The sequence below is a fragment of the Danio rerio genome, chromosome 16 (assembly GCF_049306965.1).
Source record: "Danio rerio strain Tuebingen ecotype United States chromosome 16, GRCz12tu, whole genome shotgun sequence".
Lineage (NCBI taxonomy): Eukaryota > Metazoa > Chordata > Actinopteri > Cypriniformes > Danionidae > Danio > Danio rerio.
This window is the reverse complement of record NC_133191.1, coordinates 55,756,039-55,782,112: the sequence shown is the minus strand read 5'-3', so window position 1 is coordinate 55,782,112 and position 26,074 is coordinate 55,756,039. Positions and strand designations below refer to the sequence as shown.

At 37.6% G+C, this 26,074-nt stretch overlaps 1 protein-coding gene and 1 long non-coding RNA gene across 2 annotated transcripts; one reads left to right on the top strand and one right to left on the bottom strand.

Moving 5' to 3' along the window:
- Positions 1–2,806: 2,806 nt before the first annotated feature.
- Positions 2,807–25,881, bottom strand: dhdds (dehydrodolichyl diphosphate synthase). Its single transcript, NM_213187.1, is given in 9 exon segments — positions 2,807–3,181; positions 11,668–11,775; positions 13,175–13,289; positions 13,372–13,473; positions 18,060–18,176; positions 18,259–18,401; positions 20,845–20,961; positions 21,814–21,887; positions 25,834–25,881. Coding segments are annotated over 8 exon segments (1,008 nt in total). The 5' UTR covers positions 21,877–21,887; positions 25,834–25,881; the 3' UTR covers positions 2,807–2,938.
- On the top strand, positions 15,980–20,758 carry LOC141378104 (uncharacterized). Its single transcript, XR_012391795.1, has 3 exons — positions 15,980–17,302; positions 17,559–19,087; positions 19,190–20,758. It is a non-coding gene; the product is annotated as an uncharacterized lncRNA (long non-coding RNA).
- Positions 25,882–26,074: the final 193 nt, after the last annotated feature.

The window sequence follows — 26,074 nt, the reverse complement described above, 5'->3', positions numbered from 1 at the left end:
AACGGCTCTATATGTTTTATTAAGTTTTTATATTGAAATTTAAGATAGAAACCGGTTTAAACCAGATTTTACATACTCTGCTCGGCGATTGGCTTCGACGACGATGACGTATCGCTGGGCGTCGCTTATCTCTTAAAGCAACAATGACTGAATTCCCCGCTCGGGTTTCAGAAGGGATACAGCCGCGGTCGGAAGTTAACAAGAAATATTTATATTTTTTTTACCTAAAAATTGTATTTTATTAACGTCTACCTTTACCCCAACCGTCACAGTAATGTATAAACAGAAATTACACCAAGTATTATTCTTGTTATTTATTAAATTACCAATTAAATTGGATTCTATTTACGTTTTTCACTACCACAACCTTAAATCCAACCTTCACAGTAATGTAAAATATAAATAATGTTGTACAGTGTCACAATAATTACGCGGAGTATCCGCAGCTGTATCCCATCTAGACTTCACCGGGTTTTTTCAAGCTCAGACACAGATGCTGTTGCTCATCTTGGTAATAATGGCGCCCCTGCTGGCCAGACCGCACAGCGCACCGGGAATTTAATGTAAATAATGAAACGAACAGACAAAAACTGCTAACGTCGTCGTGAGTTCAGAGACGAAAATGGGCTTTTGTGTATCAGTACATCTAATAAAGTTGAACATTAAAGTGTGTCCCCTTTTTCATGTTTTAAAGCAAAAACAATACCGAGGTTTTCAGATGACACACTAGTATTTAATTCGGTGTAAACACGTCCAAAACATCTCGTCAGGTAGCCTAGCCTATTTTAAAAGACTCGGTTTGGTTCCCAAATATACGGATTAATTGTCAACACTTTGCTATTATTCTTCAAATTTAAAGGTTTTACCGTTTTGACAAATCAATTAAAGGCCACTTATTACTTTAGGACAGTTTTAAAAATATACAGAATTATGTTGCACTCCATGACAAGTTTAGAGATGGAAATGGGGTTTTATGTATCAAAACAACAATACAAATTTGACATTAGAACATGTTGGGTTTATTTATGCTTTAAGACCAAAATAATGGGCCTACCTTAAGATTACAGATAACACAGTAATTTGGTGTAAAAATGTCCAAAAATATGGATTAATTGTCAATACTTAGCCATTATTCTTCAAATCTAGAGGTTTGACCAGTTTGACACATATAATTAAATTTATTAAGGCCACTTATACTTGTAGGATATCTTTAAATAAATATGTTACACTCCATGACAAGTTCAGAGAAGGAAATGGGGTTTTATGTATAAAAACAACAATACAATTTTGACATTAGAACATGTTGGATTTTTTTATGTTTTAAGACCAAAAAATTGGCCTACCTTAAATACTTAAGTATTTAACAAAAGAAAGAAACTCAAAAAGATTTGAAACAAGAAAATAGTGAGTAAATAATGACAAAAATGAATTTTCAGCTTAGGATGAACAGTTTGGCCCCAAATTTTTAATCAATGGTAAATACTTCACCATTATTCTTTAAAACTCTTAGTTTCACCAATTTGTCAGCAACATTTTTGTATTTTTAAATATATGATATACAGTTGAAGTCAGAACTATTCCCCTATATTTATATTTATAACTGTATTTATTTTTTTCCACAATTTCTGTTTAACAGAGTGATTTCTTCAACACATTTCTAATTATAATAGCTTTAATAACTAATCTCTAATAACTTATTTGTTTTATCTTTGCCATGATGACAGTAAATAATATTTGACTAGATATTTTTCAAGACACTTCTATACAGCTTAAAGGCACATTTAAAGGCTTAACTAGGTTAATTAGGTTAACTAGGCAGGTTAGGGTAATTAGGCAAGTCATTGTATAAAGATGGTTTGTTCTGTAGCCTATCAAAAATATATATCTAATATTGATCTAATAATATTGACCTTAAAATGTTTTTTAAAAAATTAAAAACTGCTTTTATTTTGGCCGTAATAAAACAAATATGAATTTCTTCAGAAGAAAAAATATTATCAGACATACTGTGAAAATTTCCTGTTAAACATCATTTGGGAAATATTTAAAAAAGGAAAAAACTATTCAAAGGGGGGCTAATAATTCTGACTTCAACTGTATAATCAAATTTATTAAGGTCAATATCTTTAAATAATACAGAAATATATCCTTTACACACAGTGACAATTGAAAGCCATTTAAAAATGGACACTACCTGCATTTAATATGCTTTTCCATGTACATTAATATTCCTTATAAAACTAATTTCACGCAGTAGTGGCTCAGAGGTTAGCACTATCGCCTCACTGTCGTCTCAGCTGGGCCAGTTGGCATTTCTGTCCGGAGTTTGCATGTTCTCCCCATGTTGGCGTGGGTTTCCTCAAGGTGCTCAGGTTTCCCCCAGTCCAAACACAAATTGGCTGTAGTGTACAAGTGTGTGTGCGTGTGAATGTCAGTGTGGATATTTCCCAGTACTGGGTTGCAGCTGGAGGAGTTTCCACTGTGTAAAACATATACTGGAATAGTTGGCGGTTCATTCCGCTGTGGAAACGCCTGATAAATAAGGGACTAAGCTTAAGGAAAATGAATGAATGAACTATATTCAGTCGAATGTGTCCACACCTTTCAGTGTTACTGTATTTAAGCTTCATACTAAACTACCTTGTGTATTTCTTTACACAAGCAGTAAGACAAACATCCAATGAAGTAATAATGACCAATACTGACCAGTTAATGAAGAGTAATGACTTTTACTGACGTTCACTCTTTTGATTAAATATGACATTGATGTCAAACAGTGTATAAGTTCATAAACGAAGCCCCTGTGCTCAATCAAAGCGAATTTATTACCAGATTTCTATTCCAATTTCAAGTATACATAACCATTGCCCCATAAAACGGGGTGAAGCGTCCTTCCAGATCTACAGTATTCACAGATCACCAGATAAACAGTTCATCGCTAAGCCACAACAGCCTGGCTGCTTAAATCATCGAAGAAAGCGTCTCTCTTGTGCTGCAGGGCGTTCAGAAAGCCTCGAACCCTCTCCTCACGGCTGCTGCTGTAGTTTAGCAGTGCGTTCTGCCGACTCTGACCGTCCATAGGCTTTCCATTGCCGCGATGCTGGAGGATTTCAGCCACACAGGTGCGATCCGACTCCATCTGTTGAAGCACTTGCTCTTCTCTGTGCAGCTCCCGGGCTTTCTGCAACAAAGCACACACATGACATCAAGGCCTAAATATAAAAAGCAGGTTATGTGAGAAACCTGAGGCTGGTTGCACAAAAGAAGTAGAACAAACTCCAGGTTGTAGAGCAGGGATCACCAGACTTGTTCCTGAAGGGCCGGAGTCCAGCAGATTTTAGCTCCAACCCTAATCAAACACACCTGAACAAGGTAATCAAGGTCTTACTAGGTATACTTGAAACACCCAGGCAGGTGTGTTGAGGCAAGTAGTAGCTAAAACCTGCAGGGACACCGGCCCTCCAGGGCCGAGATTGGTGACCCCTGTTGTAGAGTAAAGGCGGATTTATACTTCTGCATCAAACGCCGGCGTATGCTACGGCGCTGACGCATAGCCCTTCGCCGTGGCCGTCGGCGTCGCTGACGTGCACCTCTTAAAAATTATAACTACACGTCGCAACGACGCGTAGCACAAGCTCTGTGATTGGTTGGCTTTGGTAGCGCTGACGAGTCTGGGCGGGACCGAGAGCCGCGCGAATGGCGCGAGCTGGACGTGAGCCCAATGTAGCGATTGTTTACAAGTGTGGAGTCCCGTGAAGGAGCTCCTGATGGAAAGTTTTGTTTTGTGTTTACCTCATAGTTAAAGTTGTTGCACGTCCGCCGGTTCCTGCCTCAAAATGAGCGAGTTTGAGCCACTTGTACATCCAGGAAGTGTTCAGGAAAAGCAAAACAGCAGAGAAGAAACTCGACACAGAGGAACATTTACACCTCACTGCGTTTCGGAAGTGTTAATGCAGACCAACAGAGACAGCGCGCAGAAGTATAAATGCACAGCCACGTGCGTTGCATGCGCCGTGGGTTACGCCGGTCACCTGACGCAGAAGTATAAACCAGGCTTCAGTTTAGAGTTGACGAAACTAAATAAATCCAACTTGGTTAAGATTAGAGGCAGGGTTCATACACATGTTTACTAAGGGTGTCACGATCCTCCAAATCCTCGATTCGATTACTTTTTCGATTCTAAAGTCGCGGTTCGATTCGATTTTCGATTATGAATGATTAATGAATTAAGAACAAATAAATTTTTTGTAGCCTACCGTTTAAACTACCTGACCTGCATGGTTTTTGTTTTTCCCATAAACAAATCATACAGTAAATGAATAAAGGCAAGATACACACATAATTACCACCTGTCAATCACTTTTTCTGCGGGACTCGTGAATAGGCAGTGATCTGTGTCGTTATAATGGCGTCGGTAAAAAAGACGCACAACCAACAGAAACCAGCCAACAGTATCTGAGGTGTTCGCTAAAATGACCAAGTACAAGTGAGTGAAAGATTGAAGCAGTCTACTGATCCTCTGACTGCCTGGACCTGCTGTCTCGAGCGCATGGCTCTGTGCGTCTGTGTCTGTGTGTGAATGAGTGTGTGTGGTCACGTCATGTGTGTTTTCAGCGGTAGTGAAGAAGGAGGGCTGCTCAGAAATACTACACGCCACTGTGGATGTCAAATCGTTGTCGTTCTAAAATGCCATTTTAAAACAAAGACATATTAGTGTAAACAGCGCCTGAGTGTTTTCGCGAACGGATTTGCAATGGGGGCGGGGCGGAGGATCACGATGCGCCCTTCGTCTATCGGCCTAACCCTATATGTACAAAGCAGAGCTTGCAAACTGTGTTTTTTTGTGTTTTTTCAACACGAACATTGTCAACATAACTCACTGGATATCGAAAATACTTCCACACCGGCGACTTCATTGAAAGAGGAGAGGGTTTAAGTTCTGTCGACGGGTCTCCTGCGTCTGCAGTTTAACAAGCACTTCAACAAACGTGTTTTTTTCCCGCTTGGCAAGCCAAGCTGACGTGACATGGGGGCGTGGCAGCATCGACGATTATATTTTTTGATTCGATAATCGAAATTGAGCAAAAATTTCGATCAATTTCAATTTAAAATTGAAATCGTGACACCCTTAATGTTTGCTACAAACTTTTCAGGACTTTTCCAAAACTTTCAGGTAAATATTTATGACCTGGGGCCTCATGTATCACAAATACTTTGCGCACGCCAGGTTCCATGCTCACGTTTATATTTACTAACAATAAAATGAACGTGAGAATGTGCGTTGTTCCACGCCAACGTCATGTCTGGCGTACGTGTATGTCTTGTGTGTGTTTGTTTTATTTCCATTGGCGACTCCTAAAGGGAGTTGTATTAAACTGCACACTACAAAGTATCGCACCAACACATGTGTAAAACATTGCTATGCATTTATAACTGATCAAATGGGTTAATTGACAATATTTTTTGACCAATTACAGCGCTCGAAATTAACTTTTTTACTTGGTAGCACCGATGCTCCCAACCTTAAATATTTAGGAGCACCAGGAAAAATGTAGGAGCACCCACCAAAAATGAATGAGCACCACTGCAAATTGTAAATTAAGGGATTTATTGTATTTGGAAACAACATCAATTAGGACTAACAAACACCAGAAACAACTTGCTAACTAGTGCTGTGATGACTTAATATTTGTGCAATAATCCCTAAATGAATATCTAATGATGATGATGACAATAATAGTAACTATTAATTACATTTCTCATCATCATGCTGCCTTGAATGTGCTTGAGTGTGAGTTATCGGTTGGCCCATCCAGAATCTGCGAATGGGTTTTTTAGCCCATCATTAATTCTGTTTATTTACTTGTGTAAATCTATATTTATTCAGTTTTTTTAAATTAATTTCAGTAATATTATTGACTAATGTGAAAATGCTCATCTGGTTTATGTACAATGCAGTTTGTCTTTTACTAGATATATTACATGACAAACTTGCTTTATTTACCAAATAAAGTGAATCTAATTGAATTTGCATTTTAAACATTAAATAAAAGTTAAAAATATATTATTTTTTATTTCACATATTAAGATTTTAGTTGTGATACTCCCAAAATAATTCCGCAGAAATCCGCAGACTTTTACCAAAATTCTCAGCAGAAATAGCAAAAACCATCTGAAGATTCCAACAGGGGCGCCTGCAGGATTTTTTTTTTCAAAAGGTACGCACATATCCAGCACCACCCTGCCCCATCATCCCTTATTTTTATTTCAATCTCAAAAAACACTGATGCTTGCTGTCAAAGGCTACATTATTTAAGAATATTCACACCGAGAAAATGAAAGCACATCATTGTATCTTAATATTTTTTTTTATTATTATTATAAAGCAAATGTATTACTTATCATTTATCTGTTTATTTACAATTAAACAGCTCCAGAGAAACATATTTAGTCATTTTTGGGGGTTTTCTTAGGGTTGTGATTAGAGCTGTGAACCTACACTAGTTTCACGGTTCGGTTACGATTATCATGTCATCGATTCCGTTCAATTCGATATCACGGTGCATTGATGGTGCTTTCCATACACAGTTTTATATTTTCTTCACAGCAGCAGTTCTTGTATTAAATGTATGAATATATTTATATTTATATATTATTTTTAATACAATTTTGTCATTTAATACAAACAGTCAGATATACAAACTGTAACTTTAAACAAAACGAGCATAGCAAATAATATAAACAAATATAAATATCCAGCTCACTTTCTGATCCTTGTCTAGTTGTCTTACACCTCTTTGATTGGTCACACCCTCAACAAAAACGGTTGCAATTGGCTCTTGTGCGATCTCACAGCTGATGTATGATAGACAGGGTGGAGAAAACTCTGCAGACACGCGCTCGTTTCTTTATCCAGAAGTAACGCTGTAAAACAGCCGAGAGGAGAAGAAAAGCCACGCCAGCAGGTCAAATGGGCCACTGTGTGTGTGTGTGTGTGTGTGTGTGTGTGTGTGTGAGAGAGAGAGAGAGAGCGAGAGAAAGAGAGAGAGAAATGGAGCACTTTCATTCTCTCTATCTCAGTGAGATAGGGGCTTTTGTTGTATATGTCAGTGAAAGACTGATCCAGCAAACACACACAGTGAAATTGTGCACAGTTTATGAGTTTTAGAGCGTTGTAAATACTCGCGATCGCCTTCCTCGCGACAGAGCGCATATGAGGTAAATGACGTCAGTAATAACCGGTTATGATTATTACTGAACCGATATTGAATTGTCCTCGTCTGCATCGTGGTGCACTGAAGAAACGATTATTTTGACACCCCTAGTTGTGATATCCCTTGCTATGGTGGGCATATCCCTTATTTTCACATCCCAATGTTGACATGTGTGCTGTTTGCTGCACTTGTCACATTTGCATGTGCTCCAGAGTAGAATGTTTATATCAAGCTTGTGAAACAACTCAACTTGATCTTAACTAGTTTGCATTTCTTTGGATATGTCAACCTGAAACTTCAACTTGTTTTGTGCAACAGGCCTGTGGTCACTCGTGGTTTCTATTTGCCTTTTGTGTGTTTGACAGAACGTTGACGGAGTAATTCTGAAACTTGCATACCATGAGTAGGCATGATTAATAGTTAATCAAGCGAAAGGTCTTGGTTCAGCTAATGAGAAGTTAACTTTGCTGTAGTAATGAACTAAATTAAATGCAATTACTGTCTGCATTAAAATGCATGCTTTTGCATCTTTAAATAAACTTCTGAACTTCCTAAACTGATGCCATCGAGAAGCCATTTAGGGAAAGATTAATGGTTAGCGTTAGCAAAAATGACTTGTGCAACAATGGCACATGCTGTAATACAATATCCTGTGGCCAAAATGCTCATACATATATTAAAGGGATAGTTGGAAAAGGATAATAAACTACAATAGAATTACAATAAAGTCTCATTAGTAATGGTTAGTTAATGGATTAAAATCAGCAGTGAGGAATAGCCTGATTTGTTACAGCTGCTAAGTTATCATACAACAAAAACCTTATAAATACAACAGATTTTTATTAGTTATTAACTCCATTTAATAAAATGATTCTGACCGCTAATCAGATTACGACTGTATTTTAACGCGTTTTAGGCATTAACAAAGAAATGATCATCAGCTATGATGAATAAAAGAATTTGTAGTTTTTTATTTTGAGCTTAGTTCAATTAACTAATGTTGACGATTGGAGTCTTAAAGAAATGGTGTTAGTGTACATTAGCCATAGAAATGAACAGTTCAATCAATATTTCATCATGTTGTAGGCCAGATTAACTTAAAAATGTTTGAGCTGTTAATATATAATGAATGTTTCATCAGCTAATAAGAAATTGTATAGTATATTATTAACCTATGCCACTAGAACACATATTTTACGTAATTGGATTAGTGATAAATGTCCATCATTTTAAAGGTTCATGAAATCCTTGAGTACTTTTTTGAGATTTTAACAGATTTGTGTGTGTTGAGCATCAGTTAAGACAATGTTAGCACCTGTCGGCTTTAATTGTGGGGAAAACTGGGTAATTTTAAGCTTTTGTCTGCTGATTTCAGCTTCCGGGTTTAAAATGATTTTAAATTTTTTTCCATGTTTTATTTGAAATTACAAATGCAGCAGGGCATTAAATTACTGTTTATTTCTTTGCATTTTAACTTTGTAAACTATATAATCATGAGTCTCCTCATGGTTTGTGTCTTATTTTGTGAACCGACTGACAGTTGCTCGCTCCCCTCCTTCTCCCCTGCTCTGCTGGCCACGCCCACTCCTGCCCTTTGCTCGCGGAGCTCCACGCCCACTATGATGCATCTTTTGAAAAAATTCTGAGGTGGACCTGAACCGAAAGGGGGGGGGGTGTCATAGCCCTTTAAGGTTGACACAAGATACTTTTTGAGTTAATGTCTTTGGAACATCTTACCTATGTTTTACACAAACAATTTGGACTCCATATTTGGATTATTTGGCACATAGTCTTTGCCCTATGCTAAAAGGAATTTTGTAACTGTATTATCATCTGAAAAATAAGGAATGTTTTTAGGCCTTTTTCTGATCTGTTTTTATTTGGGTTAGTCCTGTTTTATATACAGTGCATTCGAAAATTATTCGGATAATTCGGATAATTACTCGGCGCTTTACTTTTTTCACATTTATTTATGTTACAGTCTTATTCCAAATTGGATTAAATGCATTTATTTACTCTGTATACTCCACACAATCCCCCATAATGACAATGTGAACAAAAAGCTTTTGAAAATGTAGCAAATTTATTAAAAATAAAAAAGCTGAAGAATCACATGTACATCAGTATTCACAGCCTTTGCTTAATAATTTGTTGATGCTTTTTTGGCAGCGATTACAGCCTCAAGTCTTTTTGAATATAATGCCACAAGCTTGGCACACCTGTCTTTGGGAATTTTTACCCATTCCTCTTTGCTGTACCTCTCAAGCTCTATTAAGTTGGATGGGAAGTAACGGTGTACAGCCATTTTCAGATCTCTCCAGTGATGTTTAATAGGATTTAGGTCTGGGCTCTGGCTGGTCCACTCAAGGACACTCACCGAGTTGTTGTGAAGGCACTCCATTGATATTTTGGTGGTGTGCTTTGGGTCATTGTCCTGCTGGAAGATGAACCATCACCCCAGCCTGAGGTCAAGAGCACTCTGAAGCAGGTCTTCATTCAGGATGTCTCTGTACATTGCTGCATTCATCTTTCCCTCTATCCTGACTAGTCTTCCAGTTCCTGCTGCTGAAAAACATCCCCACAGCATGATGCTGCCACCAACATGCTTTACTGTAGGGTTAGTATGAGCCTGCTGATGAGCGCTGCCTGCTTTTTTCCAAACGTAACGGCTGGCATTCACTCCAAAGAGTTCAATTTGAGTCTCATCAGAGCAGAGAATTTAGTTTCTTATGGTCTGAGAGTCCTTCAGTCCTTTTGGCAAACTCCAGGTGGGGAGTGTCTTCCGTCTGGCCACTCTACCATACAGGCCTGATTGGTGGATTGCTGCACAGATGGTTGTCCTTCTGTAAGGTTCTCCTCTCTCCACAGAAGAACGCTGGAGCTCAAACAGAGTGATCATCGGGTTATTGATCACCTCCCTTACTAAGGCCCTTCTCCCCCGATCCCTCAGCTTAGATGGCCGGCCAGCTCGAGGAAGAGTCCTGCTGGTTAAACATCTTCCACTTACAGATGATGGAGACCGCTGTGCTTAATGGAACTTTCAGAGCAGCAGAAATGTTTCTGTAACCTTCCCCAGCCTTGTGCCTCAAGACAATCCTGTCTCAGAGGTCTACAGACAATTCCTTTGTCTTCATGCTTGGTTTGTGCTTTGACATGCACTGTCAACCCTGGATCCTTATATAGACAGGTGTATGCCTTTTCAAATCATGTCCAATCAGCTGAATTGACCACAGGTGAACACCAATAAAGCTGCTGAAACATCTTCAGAATGATCAGTGGAAACAGAATGTACCTGAGCTCAATTTACAGCTTCACGGCAAAGGCTGTGAATACTGATGTACATGTGATTTTACAGCTTTCTTATTTTTAATAAATTTACAACAATTTCAAAAACTCTTTTTTCACATTGTCATTATGGGGGATTGTGTGGAGAATTTTGAGGAAATAAAGGAATTTAATTCATTTTAGAATAAGGCTGTAACATAAAAAAATGCTATGAACAACGCTATGAATACTTTCCGGATGCACTGCATAATCCATTATTTAATCTCCATTATTTATTCTCTCTTTTTTTGTCTCCATTGTTTTTTTTTTTGTTGTTGATATTTGTTTTGAAGATTTATTGTTGTCTGTATATTGTGAAAATCCAATAAACATAATTCTTAAAATATACATAAATATATATAATCAATAAGGTCTCTAAGCACTGATAAAAGGTTAAATAATTATTTACAGTATTTTAAAGTGGTCATGTTATCAATATTGTGCATGTTTATTAATACAATTATATTGAATTACTGAATATTGACATACAGTTGAAGTCAGAATTATTAGCCCCCCTCTGTATATTTTTTTCCCAATTTCTGTTTAACGGAAAGAGGATTGTTTTCAACACATTTCTAATCATAATAGTTTTAATAACTCATTTCTAAGAACTGATTTATTTTATCTTTGCCATAATGACAGTAAATAATATTAGACTAGATATTTTTCAAGACACTTCTATACAGCTTAAAGTGACATTTAAAGGCTTAACTAGGTTAATTAGGTTGACTAGGCAGGTTAGGGTAATTAAGATTTGTATAACAGTAGTTTGTTCTGTAGATTATCAAAAACAAATACTGCTTAAGGGGGCTAATAATATTGACCTTAAAATTGTTTTAAAAAAAATTAAAACTGTTTTTATTCTAGCCGAAACAAAACAAATAAGACTTTCTCCAGAAGAAAAAATATTATCAGACATACTGTGAAAAATTCCTGAATCTGTTTAACATAATTTGAGAAATATCTGAAAAACAAATTCACAGGAGGACTTCAACCGTATGTCTAATTGAGACATTAAAGCAAATCTATGTACATGCTGTATATAGTGAATGGCACCCTATGCAGCAGGTACATCAAACAAGCTGAAAACTCTCCATACAAACAGAACAACAGAAGCGTTATGGCACACCTGGATAGATCGATGACTCAGCTGGAACTGCAAAATAGCCTCACACAGATTCCAGAAGGAATATTCGGGCCACAGGACCGACTGGAACACCAGACACGAATACGAGGTCTGTGGAGTATAACATTATTGAGGAAAAAGTTGAATAATGGAAAAAAGACATATTATTTAATCATCATTCAACTACATTACATACTACATTACAACATTAAGAAGCTTTTGTATTTCTGTGTGGGGTAAAATCAAAAGTTTTCAGAAGATACATGCAAGAAGAAGAAATTTGCTTGGTGGTTTGCCAGCTGTTTATTTATTTAGAAAAAGTTTATTAGGGTAAGAATGGGGCGACAGAATCATGGTGTTAATCTGATTATTATTGTTGTGGAATATTATTTTTTAGTTATGGAGTGTTAGTTACCGTACGTTCACACCGAAAGCGGCGAGAGCGTCCAAGGTCGCTCTGGCCGCCCTGGCGACAACGCTCTCTGCCTTCAGCTCCGGCAGCGAGAGCGTCAAAACTCGCTACATTGATCTCATATTTAAAGGAGCCGTTGCACCATATCAGTTACATTCCTGCATAAAACATGTTTCTAGCGTGAAAATGTTGCGCACTTCTTATCAAATTCATACAACAATGGAAGATCAAGTTGCATGTGGTGTGGCTTTGCTCTATTTATCCAATATGTGTCCATATGTCTGAAATATCCTGAAGCAGCAGTACTGTTTTGTACTGTCACATCGCGTGAGATTCCCGCTTTTTTAAGATAAATTTATATAACTTTAATGAACATCAGTAACTCGGCAGTAACTTATTTAATGTATGTTCCTGTAGGAAAAAATTGTAAATAATTGGAAATCCGGCGACCGCAATAATCAAACCCTTGGGAACAACTGTGGTCGGAACCAAAGTTCACAGGTCTGTGTTCTCTGAACTGCTATCAAGCGATGGACGTCTTCATTCTGATTGCTTGCCGCCGAACCGCGTCATATCTCATTACCATAAAGTTGACTTCATTTCAACTCTCCTCGACGCTCACGCCAGCGAAGACGCACCGCGCTGCTCCTCGGCGCCTATCGCCGCCGGCTCTCATTGAAAATGAATGACTTCCGGCTACTTTGACGCTGTCGCCGCTTTCGGTGTGAACGTACAGTTAAAGGTATGTATTGCTTTTGCCTGTTGATTCAACACTGTCTTAAAAAGTTCTGTTCTGTTTCAACTAGACCTGCCACAATAATCAATATACAGTGCATCCGGAAATAGCAGGCTGTGAATACTGATGTACATGTGATTCTTCAGCTTTTAATTGTAATAAATTTGCAACAATTTCAAAAACTCTTTTTTTCCAAATTGTCATTATGGAGGATTGTGTGGAGTATACAGAGGAAATAAATGCATTTAATCCATTTTGGAATAAGACTGTAACATAAAAAATGTAGAAAAAGTGAAGCGCGTTGAATACTTTCCGGATGCACTGTTTGCTATGATAGTGACTAATATAGAAATCTCCATTACCTGCCACAGTAAGAAGTCACTGAGACGCACTTCTCCAGATGTACGGATGAGCAGATCAGGGTTTGGAGAATTACTGCTATACAGACACTCACTGAGGAGAACTTCAGACACGTCGCTGAAAAATAAAACCCACAATTATTAATAATAAACTTGCTGCAATTGTTTTGCTGCACTTGTTTCAATAAAATGGAGTTTACCTGGATTTGATCAGTCCCTGCTCGACTCCCCATGCCATTTCCTTCACTGCATTTGCAATTTCATGTCTCGACGTGTAAGCAAAACACACATTCAGAAAACACCTGCAGAGAAACGTGAGAGATTATGATGCGAAAGCACACATTAACGTTACAAATATTGGGGTTGGTCAAATTACTCAGGATGTATTAAATAATCCAAAATGAGATGCCCTTCCAGCTGCAACCCATCACTGGAAAACACCCATACACTTATTCATACACATATATATACTACGGCTAATTTAGCTTACCCAATTCACCTATAGCGCATGTGTTCGGACTGTGGGGGAAACCAGAGCACTCAGAGGAAACCCACGCCAACACAAGGAGAACATGCAAACTCCACACTGAAACGCAGAGCCGAGGCTCGAAACAACGAGAGTATAGACTATTTACAGTTTCTGTTTGAAATAAACTCTGCATTTTTATTCAGTCATGGAATGCTGTGGGGCAGTGCGGTGGCGCAGTGGGTAGTGCTGTCGCCTCACAGCAAGAAGGTCGCTGGTTCGAGCCTCGGCTGGGTCAGTTGGCGTTTCAGTGTGGAGTTTGCACGTTCTCCTTGTGTTGGCGTGGGTTTCCTCCTGGTGCTCTGGTTTCCCCCACAGTCTAAACACATGCGCTGTAGGTGAATAGGGTAAGCTAAATTGGCCGTAGTGTATGTGTATGAATGAGAGTGTATGGGTGTTTTCCAGTGATGGGTTGCAGCTGGAAGGGCATCCGATGCATAAAACATGCTGGAATAGTTGGCAGTTCATTCTGCTGTGGCGACTCCTGATAAATAAAAGGACTAAGCCGAAAAAAAATGAATGAATAAATGAATACATGTGATGTGAATTACATCAAACTGGAGCTTGAACAACATTACACACATAGATGAAACATACATATAATTTTCACACATATAATGTGAAAAAATAAATAAACAAAGTTCATTTTTGAGTTTAAAGAATCTTGTTTTTTTCAGGAAAATATCATAAAATTAATCTGTAAATGCATATTTAGTCCTGGCCACAATAAAGGCAAGGCAAGGCAAGTTTATTTATATAGCACATTTCATACACAATGGCAATTCAAAGTGCTTTATATAAACAAGAATAAAAGAAACAAGTAAAATAAAAATAAAAACAAATAATAAAAATGCGTAAAAACAAAACAAAACATAAAAACAGGTAAAATGTGATATGAAAGAATGAAGAAGAAGAGAAAAACATGATAGTGCAATCTGTCGGACGCAGCACAGTGCTCATTCAGTAAAGGCACAGCTAAACAGATGTGTTTTCAGTCTTGATTTGAATGTGCCTAATGTTGGAGCACATCTGATCATTTCTGGAAGCTGATTCCAGCAGCGAGGGGCGTAGTGGCTAAAAGCCGATTCACCCTGCTTTGACTGAACTCTTGGAACTTTTAGTTTATATGATACTAAAGATACTAAAGATCTGAGTGATCTGTTAGGTTTGTATTCAGTTAGCATATCTGTGATGTATTTAGGTCCTAGGCCATTTAGTGATTTATAGACCAGTAATAATACTTTAAACTCTATTCTGAATGTAACTGGCAGCCAGTGTAGAGACCTGAGGACAGGTGTGATGTGCTCTGATTTTCTGGTTCTGGTTAGAATTCTGGCTGCAGTGTTCTGGATGAGCTGCAACTGTCTGACTGTCTTTTTAGGAAGACCAGTGAGGAGTCCATTACAGTAATCCACCCTGCTGCTGATAAAAGCATGAACAAGTTTTTTAAATCTTCACTAGAAACAAAGCATCTGATTCTTGCTATGTTTTTGAGATGAACAAGCATTAGTATTGCCAACTTAGCAACTTTGTTGCTAGATTTAGCAACTTTTCATTCTGTCCTAGCAACTTTTAAACAAAATTTAAAAGTGACAAAAAACAATATTGTTTTTGCTGAAATGGCCAGTTAATTTAATAAAATAAATTCATTATTTTGTACACTCACTGGCCACTTTATTAGGTACACCTCTCCAACTGTTAAGGCAAATTTCTAATCAGCCAATCACATGACACCAACTTAATGCATTTAGGGATGTACACAGCAAATTACTGGAGTTGAGAAATTAAGGGTTAGGAAAAAAAGTGAGAAAGAGTTACATTTTTGGAGTTTATTTTTGAACTCTAACACAATTTTGTGTTATGGGATACTCCCTGTTGTATTGTATTTTGGAGTTCAAGTTCCTGAACACCTGGGGCCTCATGTATCAACGCTGCGTACGCAAAAACTTTGCGTACGCCAGGTTTCACGCTCAGAATCGCTCACGTTTGGATTTACTAACGATGAACTGAACGTGGGAATGTGCGCAGCTCCACGGCAGCTTTATGGCTGGCGTACGCACATTTTTTGTGCGTGTCTGTTTTATTTCCATTGGCGACTCCTAGAGGCAGTTGTGTTAAATTGCTCTCTACAAAGTGTCTGAGCCTTGCAATGGCAGCTGTATGAGACGGGTTCATATAGCAGGTATATAAGGTTTCCATACCGTTGACCAGCTAAACATTAAAGCACAATTTGCAGCGGTCGCCTGTTTTCCCAATGTAATCTGAGCTATCTACCGCACGCACATTGCTATAAAGACACAATCTGAAGATGAATTTGCATGCGTGAATCAGAAACATTTCCATTCAATAAATGTGCAAATAAAATATGATGCACAGACTTATTAATGATTCCTACTTGTCTTTGTCGTGATAAACAGTTGGCAAAATCTGATATGTAGCGGGGGAAAAAAGAAGAAAGAGTTCATAAGACGCTGGATTCGAACCGAGTTCATGCTCGAACATGTCAAAACATGTTGACATGCATCTTATGAGCTGCGCCACTGAGACTGTTACGGATGCAGCAACATTTTACACCAATAAATCACACTACTTCTTTTTTAATTCACTCAGTGCGATGTTCAGACCCAACTGTGTTAACCGCATAAGCTAAACTCTCCCACTCTATTTTTTTCTTTTGTTGTTAATTCCGGAGAACAAACTTGCAAATAACACCGCTTTTCTCCATTCTACCTCCGAAAGCAGCACCTCCAATTCACATTCTGTTCAAAGTTTCTCTTCTTGCTTGATTTTAGTATAGTATAGTCATTAGCATATTCATACGGGGGAGGAGGCAGGGAGGGGTTTTGTGCTCGTGCATGTTACGCTTAGTTTCACGTTCATTCAGATGTACAGCTTTGTATGTACGCACATTTACAGCTTTGTGCGTACGCAATATTTTAGTATGATTTCCACACAAGTCTTCGTACATGAGGCCCCAGCCAATGGAGTTACATTTTTAGAAAGTTTGTTATAACACAACCCTGCTGAGCAGCACAAAAGAACTGGAGTTATGTTCTTCGTTGTGTGTGCATTGTTATACAATTCTAAAAGCTTTTTTAAAATGTTGTATATTTTGTGACAGAAATGTGTTTTGCTGTAGGTGTTTTGTTTTGTACTGTGACGCTGTGAGTGGCGAACTTAGCATCTAACAAAAGTTAGCTTTTCTTGATCAGATGAAGAAACCTGCTGCTCACTTTTCAAATAGGCTAACTTACACAACAAGGTAACGTTAATATCTTTTATTTTATTAAGCCATTGGTTTTAGTTAGCATTGGCTGCCAACATGTATTATTAGTAAATGTTTTGCTGTTAGATTTAATGCTATTGTGACAATTAATTTGTGTGTCCATTGATGGAATTTCTAAATCTAATGTGTGGATTTGCAAAATTAAAAGCAGTAAGTAAAATTATTGCATCAGTTCAGTCGTTTTCACAAAAAATATATATATTGTTTGAAGTACATTTTAACTCTAAGAAGTGTTCAATTTTAACATTGGTAAGGAGTTTATATTATACCCAAATGTAAAATTACTCTCTGTAGGATTACAATTTTAACTCCAGAAAGTGTCAGATTTAACTTCAAAAGCAGAGTGATTTCAACTCTGCAGGGGAGTAAATTTGATGGTCACGCATGTACACTCAGATTGAGTTGATTTGAACTCCAAGGGAGTTTAATCCAAAGACCAGAATTTGCTGTGTAGACATGAGCTGTTTCTCAATTCCTGCCTTGTATCAACGGTTCAGGCTGGTGGTGTAATGGTGTGGGGGATATTTTCTTGGCACACTTCGGTCTCATTAGTACCAACTGAGCTTCGTGTCAAGTGACCTGAGTATTTTTGCTGACCATATCTTTATGAACACCGTGTACTCATCTTCTGATGGCTACTTCCAGCAGGATAACACACCATGTCATAAAGCGTGAATCATCTCAGACTCGTTTCTTGAACATGATAATGAGTTCAATGTACTCAAATGGCCTCCACAGTCAACATATCTCAATCCAATAGAGCACCATTGGGATGTGATGGAACGGGAGATTGGCATCATGGATGTGCAGCTGACAAAACTGCAGCAACTGTGTGATGCTCTCATGTCAAAATGGAGCAAAATCTCTGAGGAATATTTCCAGTATCTTGTTGAATCTATGCCACGAAGGATTAAGGCAGTTCTGATGGCAAAAGGAGGTCCAACCCGGTACTAAGGTGTACCTAATAAAGTGGCCGGTGAGTGTAAATTATATAAAGAGGCAGTTTTGAGTTACTTTAGTAATAAATTGTTCCACCTTTAGCAACTTCCAACATGAGCTAGATGACAAATACTCACTTGTTGTGCGCTCTGGTTGACACGACAGCTTTGGCAATAAGTGTCTGCAGATCTTCAGGCAGCAGAGTCAGATCTCCCAGCACACGAATACACACACCGTGCTTCTCAAGATTCTCCCTGTGTAATAAGGACAAAATATGGATTATGGATTGCGCAAAATTGAATGAAGATGAGCAGATCGTGTAGAAGAGTAACTCACTGCTCTGTCAGCAGGCGGCTGAACTTCTGTCTTGCCAGCTCCATCAGGCCGTCCACCTCCTCCTTTGATCGCTTGAAGTTCTCGATGCTGAACGCATATACGGTCACCTCATGGATGCCCAGGTTTAGGCACCAGCGCAGCGTCTGCGGGAGACAATAATGCATGTTGAGAGAGAAATACATGGGTCAAAGGTTGAGACCTGCTATTTTGGTGTCTGCAAATTTACAAGTAATTTCTGAAGAATCATGGTGACAGAAAATGATTCTGAAAAATTCTGCTTTTCACTACAGAAAAAAATCAGATTAGATTATAGTCAAATCAAAAAAGTGCCTTTTTAAATAGTAATAATACACTACCTGACAAAAAACTTGTCTCCTATCTAGGTTTTAGGAACAACAAATAATAACTTGACTTCTAGTTGATCAGTTGGTATCGGACGTGTCTTATAAGAAAGGCAAAGGCCTCTAGATTACGCTTATTTTACCAAAATAAAATATGATCATGCCTTAATTTTTAATGATTTCATTAGGACTGTAGGGGTCTGACTTTGCTCAGACAAAAGTCTTGTCTCTGAACAGAAATAATGTCCAGTATTGAATATAAAGTCCTGCTGCAGTGGAGACAGAATGAATATTGTGTCTGACTCCATCATGAGCTTGGAGGACTGCATCCATACATCTCTGACATGACTCAAATCACTGATTAATAAAGTCATCTGGAATGGCAGAGAAAGCGTTCCTGCAGGACTCCCAGAGTTCATCAAGACACTTTGGATTCATCTTCATGGCTCCTCCTTCATCTCACCCCAGACATGCTTAATAATGTTCTGGTCTGGTGACTGGGCTGGCCAATCCTGAAGCACATTAACCTTCTTTGCTTTCAGGAGCTTTGATGTGGAGGCTGAAGTATGAGGAGTGCTATCCTGCTGAAGATTTTGCCCTCTCCTGTGGTTTATAATGTAATGGGCAGCACAAATGTCTTGATACCTCAGGCTGTTGATGTGGCCATCCACCCTGCAGATCTCTCTCACGCCCCCATACTGAATGTAACCCCAAACCATGACTTTTCCTTCACCAACCTTGACTGATTTCTATAAGAATCTTGGGTCCATGGGGGTCCCAGTAGGTCTTCTGCAGTATTTGTGATGGTTGGGATGCAGTCCAACAGATGATTCATCAAAATAATCTACCTTATGCTACTTTAACAAATGTCAAGCTATTATTTGTTGTTCTTACAACTGAGATCTACGACAAGACTTTTGTCTGATTTAGACACCCATTAATCAACTTCAATGCAAATTATAGTATTTAACACTGAAATGACTATTAATTAAAATAAGTTTCATTGTTTTTCGTTGTTTATTTATGACTATATTGTCATTTATTTATTTTTTTTTATTCCAAAAGGTTCCAAAGGCACAATATAAATCAAAATCTAGTGTGCCAAACATATTTGAATCAAATAAATGGTTCTGAAGAAAGCAAGGGTCTATTATCCGATCATTTGATTATTACATTTGATTTGGAAAACAAACCATTAAAAAAGTGCTATTTTCAATATTACTAATATTTCATTTTTACTACTATACACACACCGGCCATTTTATTAGGTACACCCAAAAAAGAGAAAATATCCAGTGAGCGGCAGTTCTGTGGCCGTAAATGCCTTGTTGATGCCAGAGGTCAGAGGAGAATGGCCAGACTGGTTCCAGCTGATAGAAAGGGAACATTCACTCTAATAAACACTCGAAGCTGAGGCTACAATTCGCACAGGCTCACCAAAATTGCACAATAGAAGATTGGAAAAAATGTTGCCTGCTCTGATGAGTCTCCATTTCTGCTGCCACATTCAGGTAGGGTCAGAATTTGATATTAACAACATGAAAGCATCGATCCATCCTGCCTTGTATCAACGGTTCAGGCTGCTGGTGGAGATGTAAGGGTGTGAAGGATGTTTTCTTTGGGTCCATTAGTACCAATTGAGCATTGTGTCAACACCACAGCCGAGTATTGTTCCTGACCATGTCCATTCCTTTATGACCACAGTGTACCCATTTTCTGATGGCTACTTCCAGCAGGATAACGCACCATGTCATACAGCAAGAATCATCTCAGACTGGTTTCTTGAGCATGACAATAAGTTCACTGTACTCAAATGGCCTTCAGAGTCACCAGATGTAGTGGAACGGGAGATTGGCATCATGGATGTGCAGTCGACAAATCTGCAGCAACTGTGTGATGCTCTCATGTCAATATGGAGCAAAATCTCTGAGGAATATTTCCAGTACCAAGTTGAATATATATCATGAGGAATTAAGGCAGTTCTGAAGGCAAAATGAGGACCAACCCGGTATTAGTAAGGTGTACCTAATAAAGTGGCCGGTGAGTGTATATATCTCTTGATTTTAAAAATTGTAGCCTTGATTAGGAAGTGTTATTTTAAAACATTAAAAAGTACACAAACTGTCACAATAATAGTCAAATTACATCATTTACTATTCAAAATGAAAAAAAAAATTGTTTATTTATTTAGAGGAGCAACTGATTTAGAGACTCAATGGTCAAATGTCAACATCTCTACACTCACCTCCGCAAGTTTCTCAAAGCCCTGTGTGTGGCCCTCCTGCCTCTCCTTATGCTCCTTTTGGGCATAACGCCTGTTCCCATCCATGATAAACGCCACATGTTTGGGCATTGGCCCTGCCTGATAAATAATAAAATCATTAAGGTCATTAAGCTTCTAGACAGATTTTTAAAGAGATAAAAGAGAGTTCACCCAAAACAATTTAATTCTCCCTCATTTGCATGTGGTTGCAAAGCTTTACAAGTTTCTTTCTTCTGTCAAACACAAAAGAAGATATTTAGAAAAATGTTAGAAACCTGTAACTATTTACTTTCTTAGTAAGAAAAACAAATACTATGGAAGTCAATGGTTACTGGTTTCCAACATTTTTCAAAATATCTTCTTTTCCCACTTGAGGCTTTCTCCACAGCTCTGAAGAACAAACCTTTTCTATTTTATCGGACCTGGGACCCTTTCTTTGATTATTCAGGAGCGTCTAAGTCTCTAAGACTAAAAGCTTGTCTGTTAGACTCAGCCTGGACAAAAGAAATGTAATAGGCCTTTTTGCAATATAATTTTGTATTCTTTGTCATTATTATAATAATTATTATTATTATTTACTTGTTTATTTAATTACAATTTAATACACATTTTCTTTCTTATTTTATAACAATTTAATTTCTTATTTACTATTATTATTTTTCTTACTCATGTGGGGGGGGGGGGGGGGGTTAGAATTCAAATTCAGATTACATGTATGACAGATATTATCTTCTTACTCAATGTAATTTTATGACATGTTTTTGCACTAAAATATTCAATAAAATTATATTTGAAAAAAAATATTTATATCTTCTTTTGCGTTCAACAGAATTAAAGAAACTCTAACAGGTTTGGCAAAAGTGAAGGGTGAGTAAACGATGACAGAAGTTTCCGTGTTGGGTAGACATGTCTCTTTATGTTTCTGCTACTGTATGATCCTGAGAAACACACCTTTAAGATGTTGGCAGTGAGCCTTTCTAAAAGGGACAGTTTCTCCTCTCGAATCCACGACATGACAGCCCTTTCTGTGGAAAAACAAATCAGTTACTAATTGTAGCAGTTTGTATGATCTATGTAGGATATTTTAATGGATGTGGTGGAAAGAGAGAGCGAGAGAGAGTTTTCTGCATTTATAGCCATTTCAGCTCCTCTGGCTGTTTTATGAACATCACTTTTCTAAAATATTAAAAATAAATAGAACAATAAAAAGACACCAATAACAGCAATAAATAATATATAAAATAAAAATCTAAAACATTTTAATTGTTCCCGCATTTCCTGTTTAGTTCTTTAGAAATTAATATTCATTCATTCATTTTCAGCTTAGTCCCTTTTGTTAATCTGGGGTCGCCACAGCAGATGCCCTTCCAGCTGCAACCCATCTCTGGGAAACATCCACACACTCATTCACTATGGACAATTTAGCCAACCCAATTCACCTGTACCGCATGTCTTTGGACTGTGGGGGAAACCCATGTGAACGCAGGGAGAACATGCAAACTCCACACAATAACGCCAACTGACCCAGCTGAGGCTGAAACCAGCGACTTTCTTGCTGAGAGGCGACAGCACTACCTACTGCGCCACTGCATGACCTAAAAATGTATATTTGCATTATATATGAATTAATGTTCTAGGTAGTTTGGAATAAAGTCCGCATGAACCAGAAACTGCAACCGTTTTTTTCTGCATTGTGGCGAAGTTCCTGGAGAAACTAAATTAAATGAGAAAACAGTGGGTGTGGCTTGTTTTTTTCTACTGCGAGCTGATTGGATGTAAGAAAAGTAGGCATTTCATTCTGAAAGATTTGGGGTCTGTTGTTCGTACCACACTTAAATGATCTAAGATGATTTGACAGATCCTGGATCTGTTAATCTTGATAACTGATCTCTGTAACTACAGTAAAAAAAATCAGAATTTATCTGACGCGATCTAATCCTGTTTATATGAAATGAGCTGCTGCTCCCGACCAGGTTTGAGCTACCAGAACTGTTACTATGGCAACAACTCGCAGATGAGTTTTGAAGAACAAAATGATCCTGGATCATGTGAAATCGTCAATATTCAAATCCAGCTAACTGAGTAATCCACGTACGAAGAAAAGACCCCTGGGGTCTGTTCTTCGTACCTCGCTTAAATGATCTAAGATGATTTGGCAGATCCTGGATCTGTTAATCTTGATAACTGATCTCTGGCTAATTTGGTTCGCGAATCAGATTAATATTTCTGGATGAACTGATTTGAGAACGTGCGTGTGTTGTGAAGGACAGAGCTATCCATCCTCGAAACCAGATGATCAGCAATGATTGGCTGACGGCACAGCAGCGTAATGACATCATCTGATTAATATTCAATTATTCATGCGAGCAAAATGACATTAAATTAGCAGTAAACGGATTGTTAAATATGATACGCAATAACTTTACACCTTTGTTGTGAGCTGCAGGCTTTACACTTCCATATGTCAAGAGGATTCATGATGTATTTTAATGCATATCAATGTATTTAGTTTTACATTTAGAGAAGATTTTCTTTATTATAGTAGCCCAGGCCTACTCCAGTTTTTTTTAATCTGCGTAAGGAATTAATTACATTAATTTTGCATTAAAAAAAAGCATTGTGATATCGGTAAAAGTGTCAATCACCGGCATATTAGCAGTCAAAACACTTACATGACTGCATAAATTATTATCCTGTTTTAAAAAAAAGTCGAATATTGTGCATGCATGCTTTTGTATCTAAAAAGTTCATATCAATAAATTTTCTCTTGTAAATTTTGGCAGTCTTTGTACTTTTATTAAAGTTTTATATTTTTTAACCTTATAAATATATACTTAGTTAAAATATATTTACTATTTTCCCAAGTTTATATAACTACAGTAAGAAAATATCAGAATTCTGTACATTCAGTATTTTCTTAGCTTTATCTGATGCGATCTAATCCTGTTTGTATGAAATGAGCTGCTGCTGCTGACCAGGTTTGAGCTACCAGAACTGTTACTATGGCAACAACTCACAGATGAGTTTTGAAGAACGAAACGATCCTGGATCATTTCAAATCGTCAATATTCAAATCCAGCTAACTGAGTCATCCACGTACGAAGAAAAGACCCCTGGTCTGTTTATTGTCATAATAACCAAAGAGCATAGAATCACCCAGAGGCGACACTCTACTGGAGTTTGGTAAACAGTCACTAGATGGCGCGGCGGCCATTTTGGAATGAAAATTCCATTAGAACAACAGCATATTTTAACTCTGCAAAATAAACTAATAAAAGTGCCGATGATTGACATAGTAAGTGTTGTATTGTCGTCTTTCAGGTTTCATCTCAGCTTTAATGCACTTTTTAAATAAATGAATAAAAAACAAAGCAGCTGCTTGCCATTGCTTTCACTCCAAAATGGCGGAATCCTGGGCTTTTGCCGAGCGTTGCTGTTGCAAAGGAGCGTTCTATCCGCTTGTTAAGTGGTGACGTGTTTGTGACGTATGTAATACTGTTTCCGGGTCCAAGCCGCCATTCATTTGAGTAGAGAAATCATTTGTTTATGATCATGTTTTATTTATCACACATTAAAGTTAATTTTTATATAAAATCATAGTGTACACAACAATCTCTGGGCTAGCTGCATAACAAATACCAAAAATTTAACAATAAAAAAAAATGAATCACTTTCTGGCCATCGGATATTAGGCATGGATATATATATACTGCAATCTTCATTTTCGAAAGCCTTAAATCGCTTTGTAAACGTTTATTATTACCATTTCATGAGTCTCCCCATTCAGTTGAATAGAGCGCTTGGACCCGGAAGCCGCTTCGTGTGACGTCACACTTAACAAGCGGATTGAGTGTCGCCTCTTGGTCATTCTAAGGGTAAAGTCTAGATATGCGACTGGCCGGAAGTGTGATGTGCACATTAATAAAGCAGCATTTTTTTATGACACTGTATAACAATAATTAATATTTTTACAGTACTGTGAGGGTTGGGTTTAGGGTTAGGGTGGGGGTAGGCGTTAAAAAATACATTTTATTGGGTAATTTAATAGATAACATAACTAATACTCGGTACAACTACAGTTTTTACATTACTGTGACGGTTGGGTTTAGGGTTGGGGTAGACGTTGATAAAATACAACAAATTAGAAATTTAATAAATAATAGAAATAATTTGCGTTAACTTCCGGCCGCAAACGTATCCGCTCTAGCAACAACCCATTCTAAGCTCTGTCATAACTGAGCTGGAGGGGTGTGGTTAAGTATGTTAGTCACACCCTTAACAACAGACTGATGTCATCTGAGAATTAAACTGAAAACAAACAGGAAGTGCATTTTCAAATTTTAATTTCAGATCTCAAGGGCAAACATTTTTTTCATAATGACATACACAGATGAATTGTTCACCACAAAACAAGCAATGTGAGCTAACGTAACTAAAGCAATATGTTTAGATTTAATTTTATGTGTACTTTAAAATATATTCCAACAAATGCCAATACGCAATTCATTAAAAGGTTTGATTATTTACACACAATTAAGTCACTTGCTTTAAAGAAAATGACAGTATAGTAAGTGTATAGTGCGCTAATTATATCCCCACGTAGGATTATTATTATTATATTAAGATATCAGTCTGCCTTGTACACAAACACACCAACCTATTTTCCATGTAACGTTAAACATGATAACACGAACAATTTTAACTCCACCAGTAAACAGCGTCTCACTCTCGTTGTGTTCATCTGAATGAAACACACCTGATTAATAATACTATGGTAAATAACCTGCTCGTCTTTGGAAGCACAAGAGCGCGCTATAACTAGCCTAAAAATAACAACATCGCGATGTTAAAACAACATGTCACTGTCATCACATTCATTCAAAGGAGGCTTTCATTCAGAGAAACCGAAATCAGCTTAAAATGAAGCATATATTTGATGTATTTAAGAGAAATCTTAAAGCTCCAACTCACAGCCTGTCTGTAAGATGACGCCTTCTTCCGCTGACAGGACATGACGACACAGAAACGCGACAGACAACGCCAAAAAAACAAAATAAAACACAACACGTAAAATTAATACATGTAAATAAATATAATAAAATACAAAAATAAATTCAAGAAATCATATATTTAATGATATATAACTTTGGTTCGAGAAGTGGACACAAATTAAATCCCATTTCCTGCATTTACATATTTTTAGGGACTATGC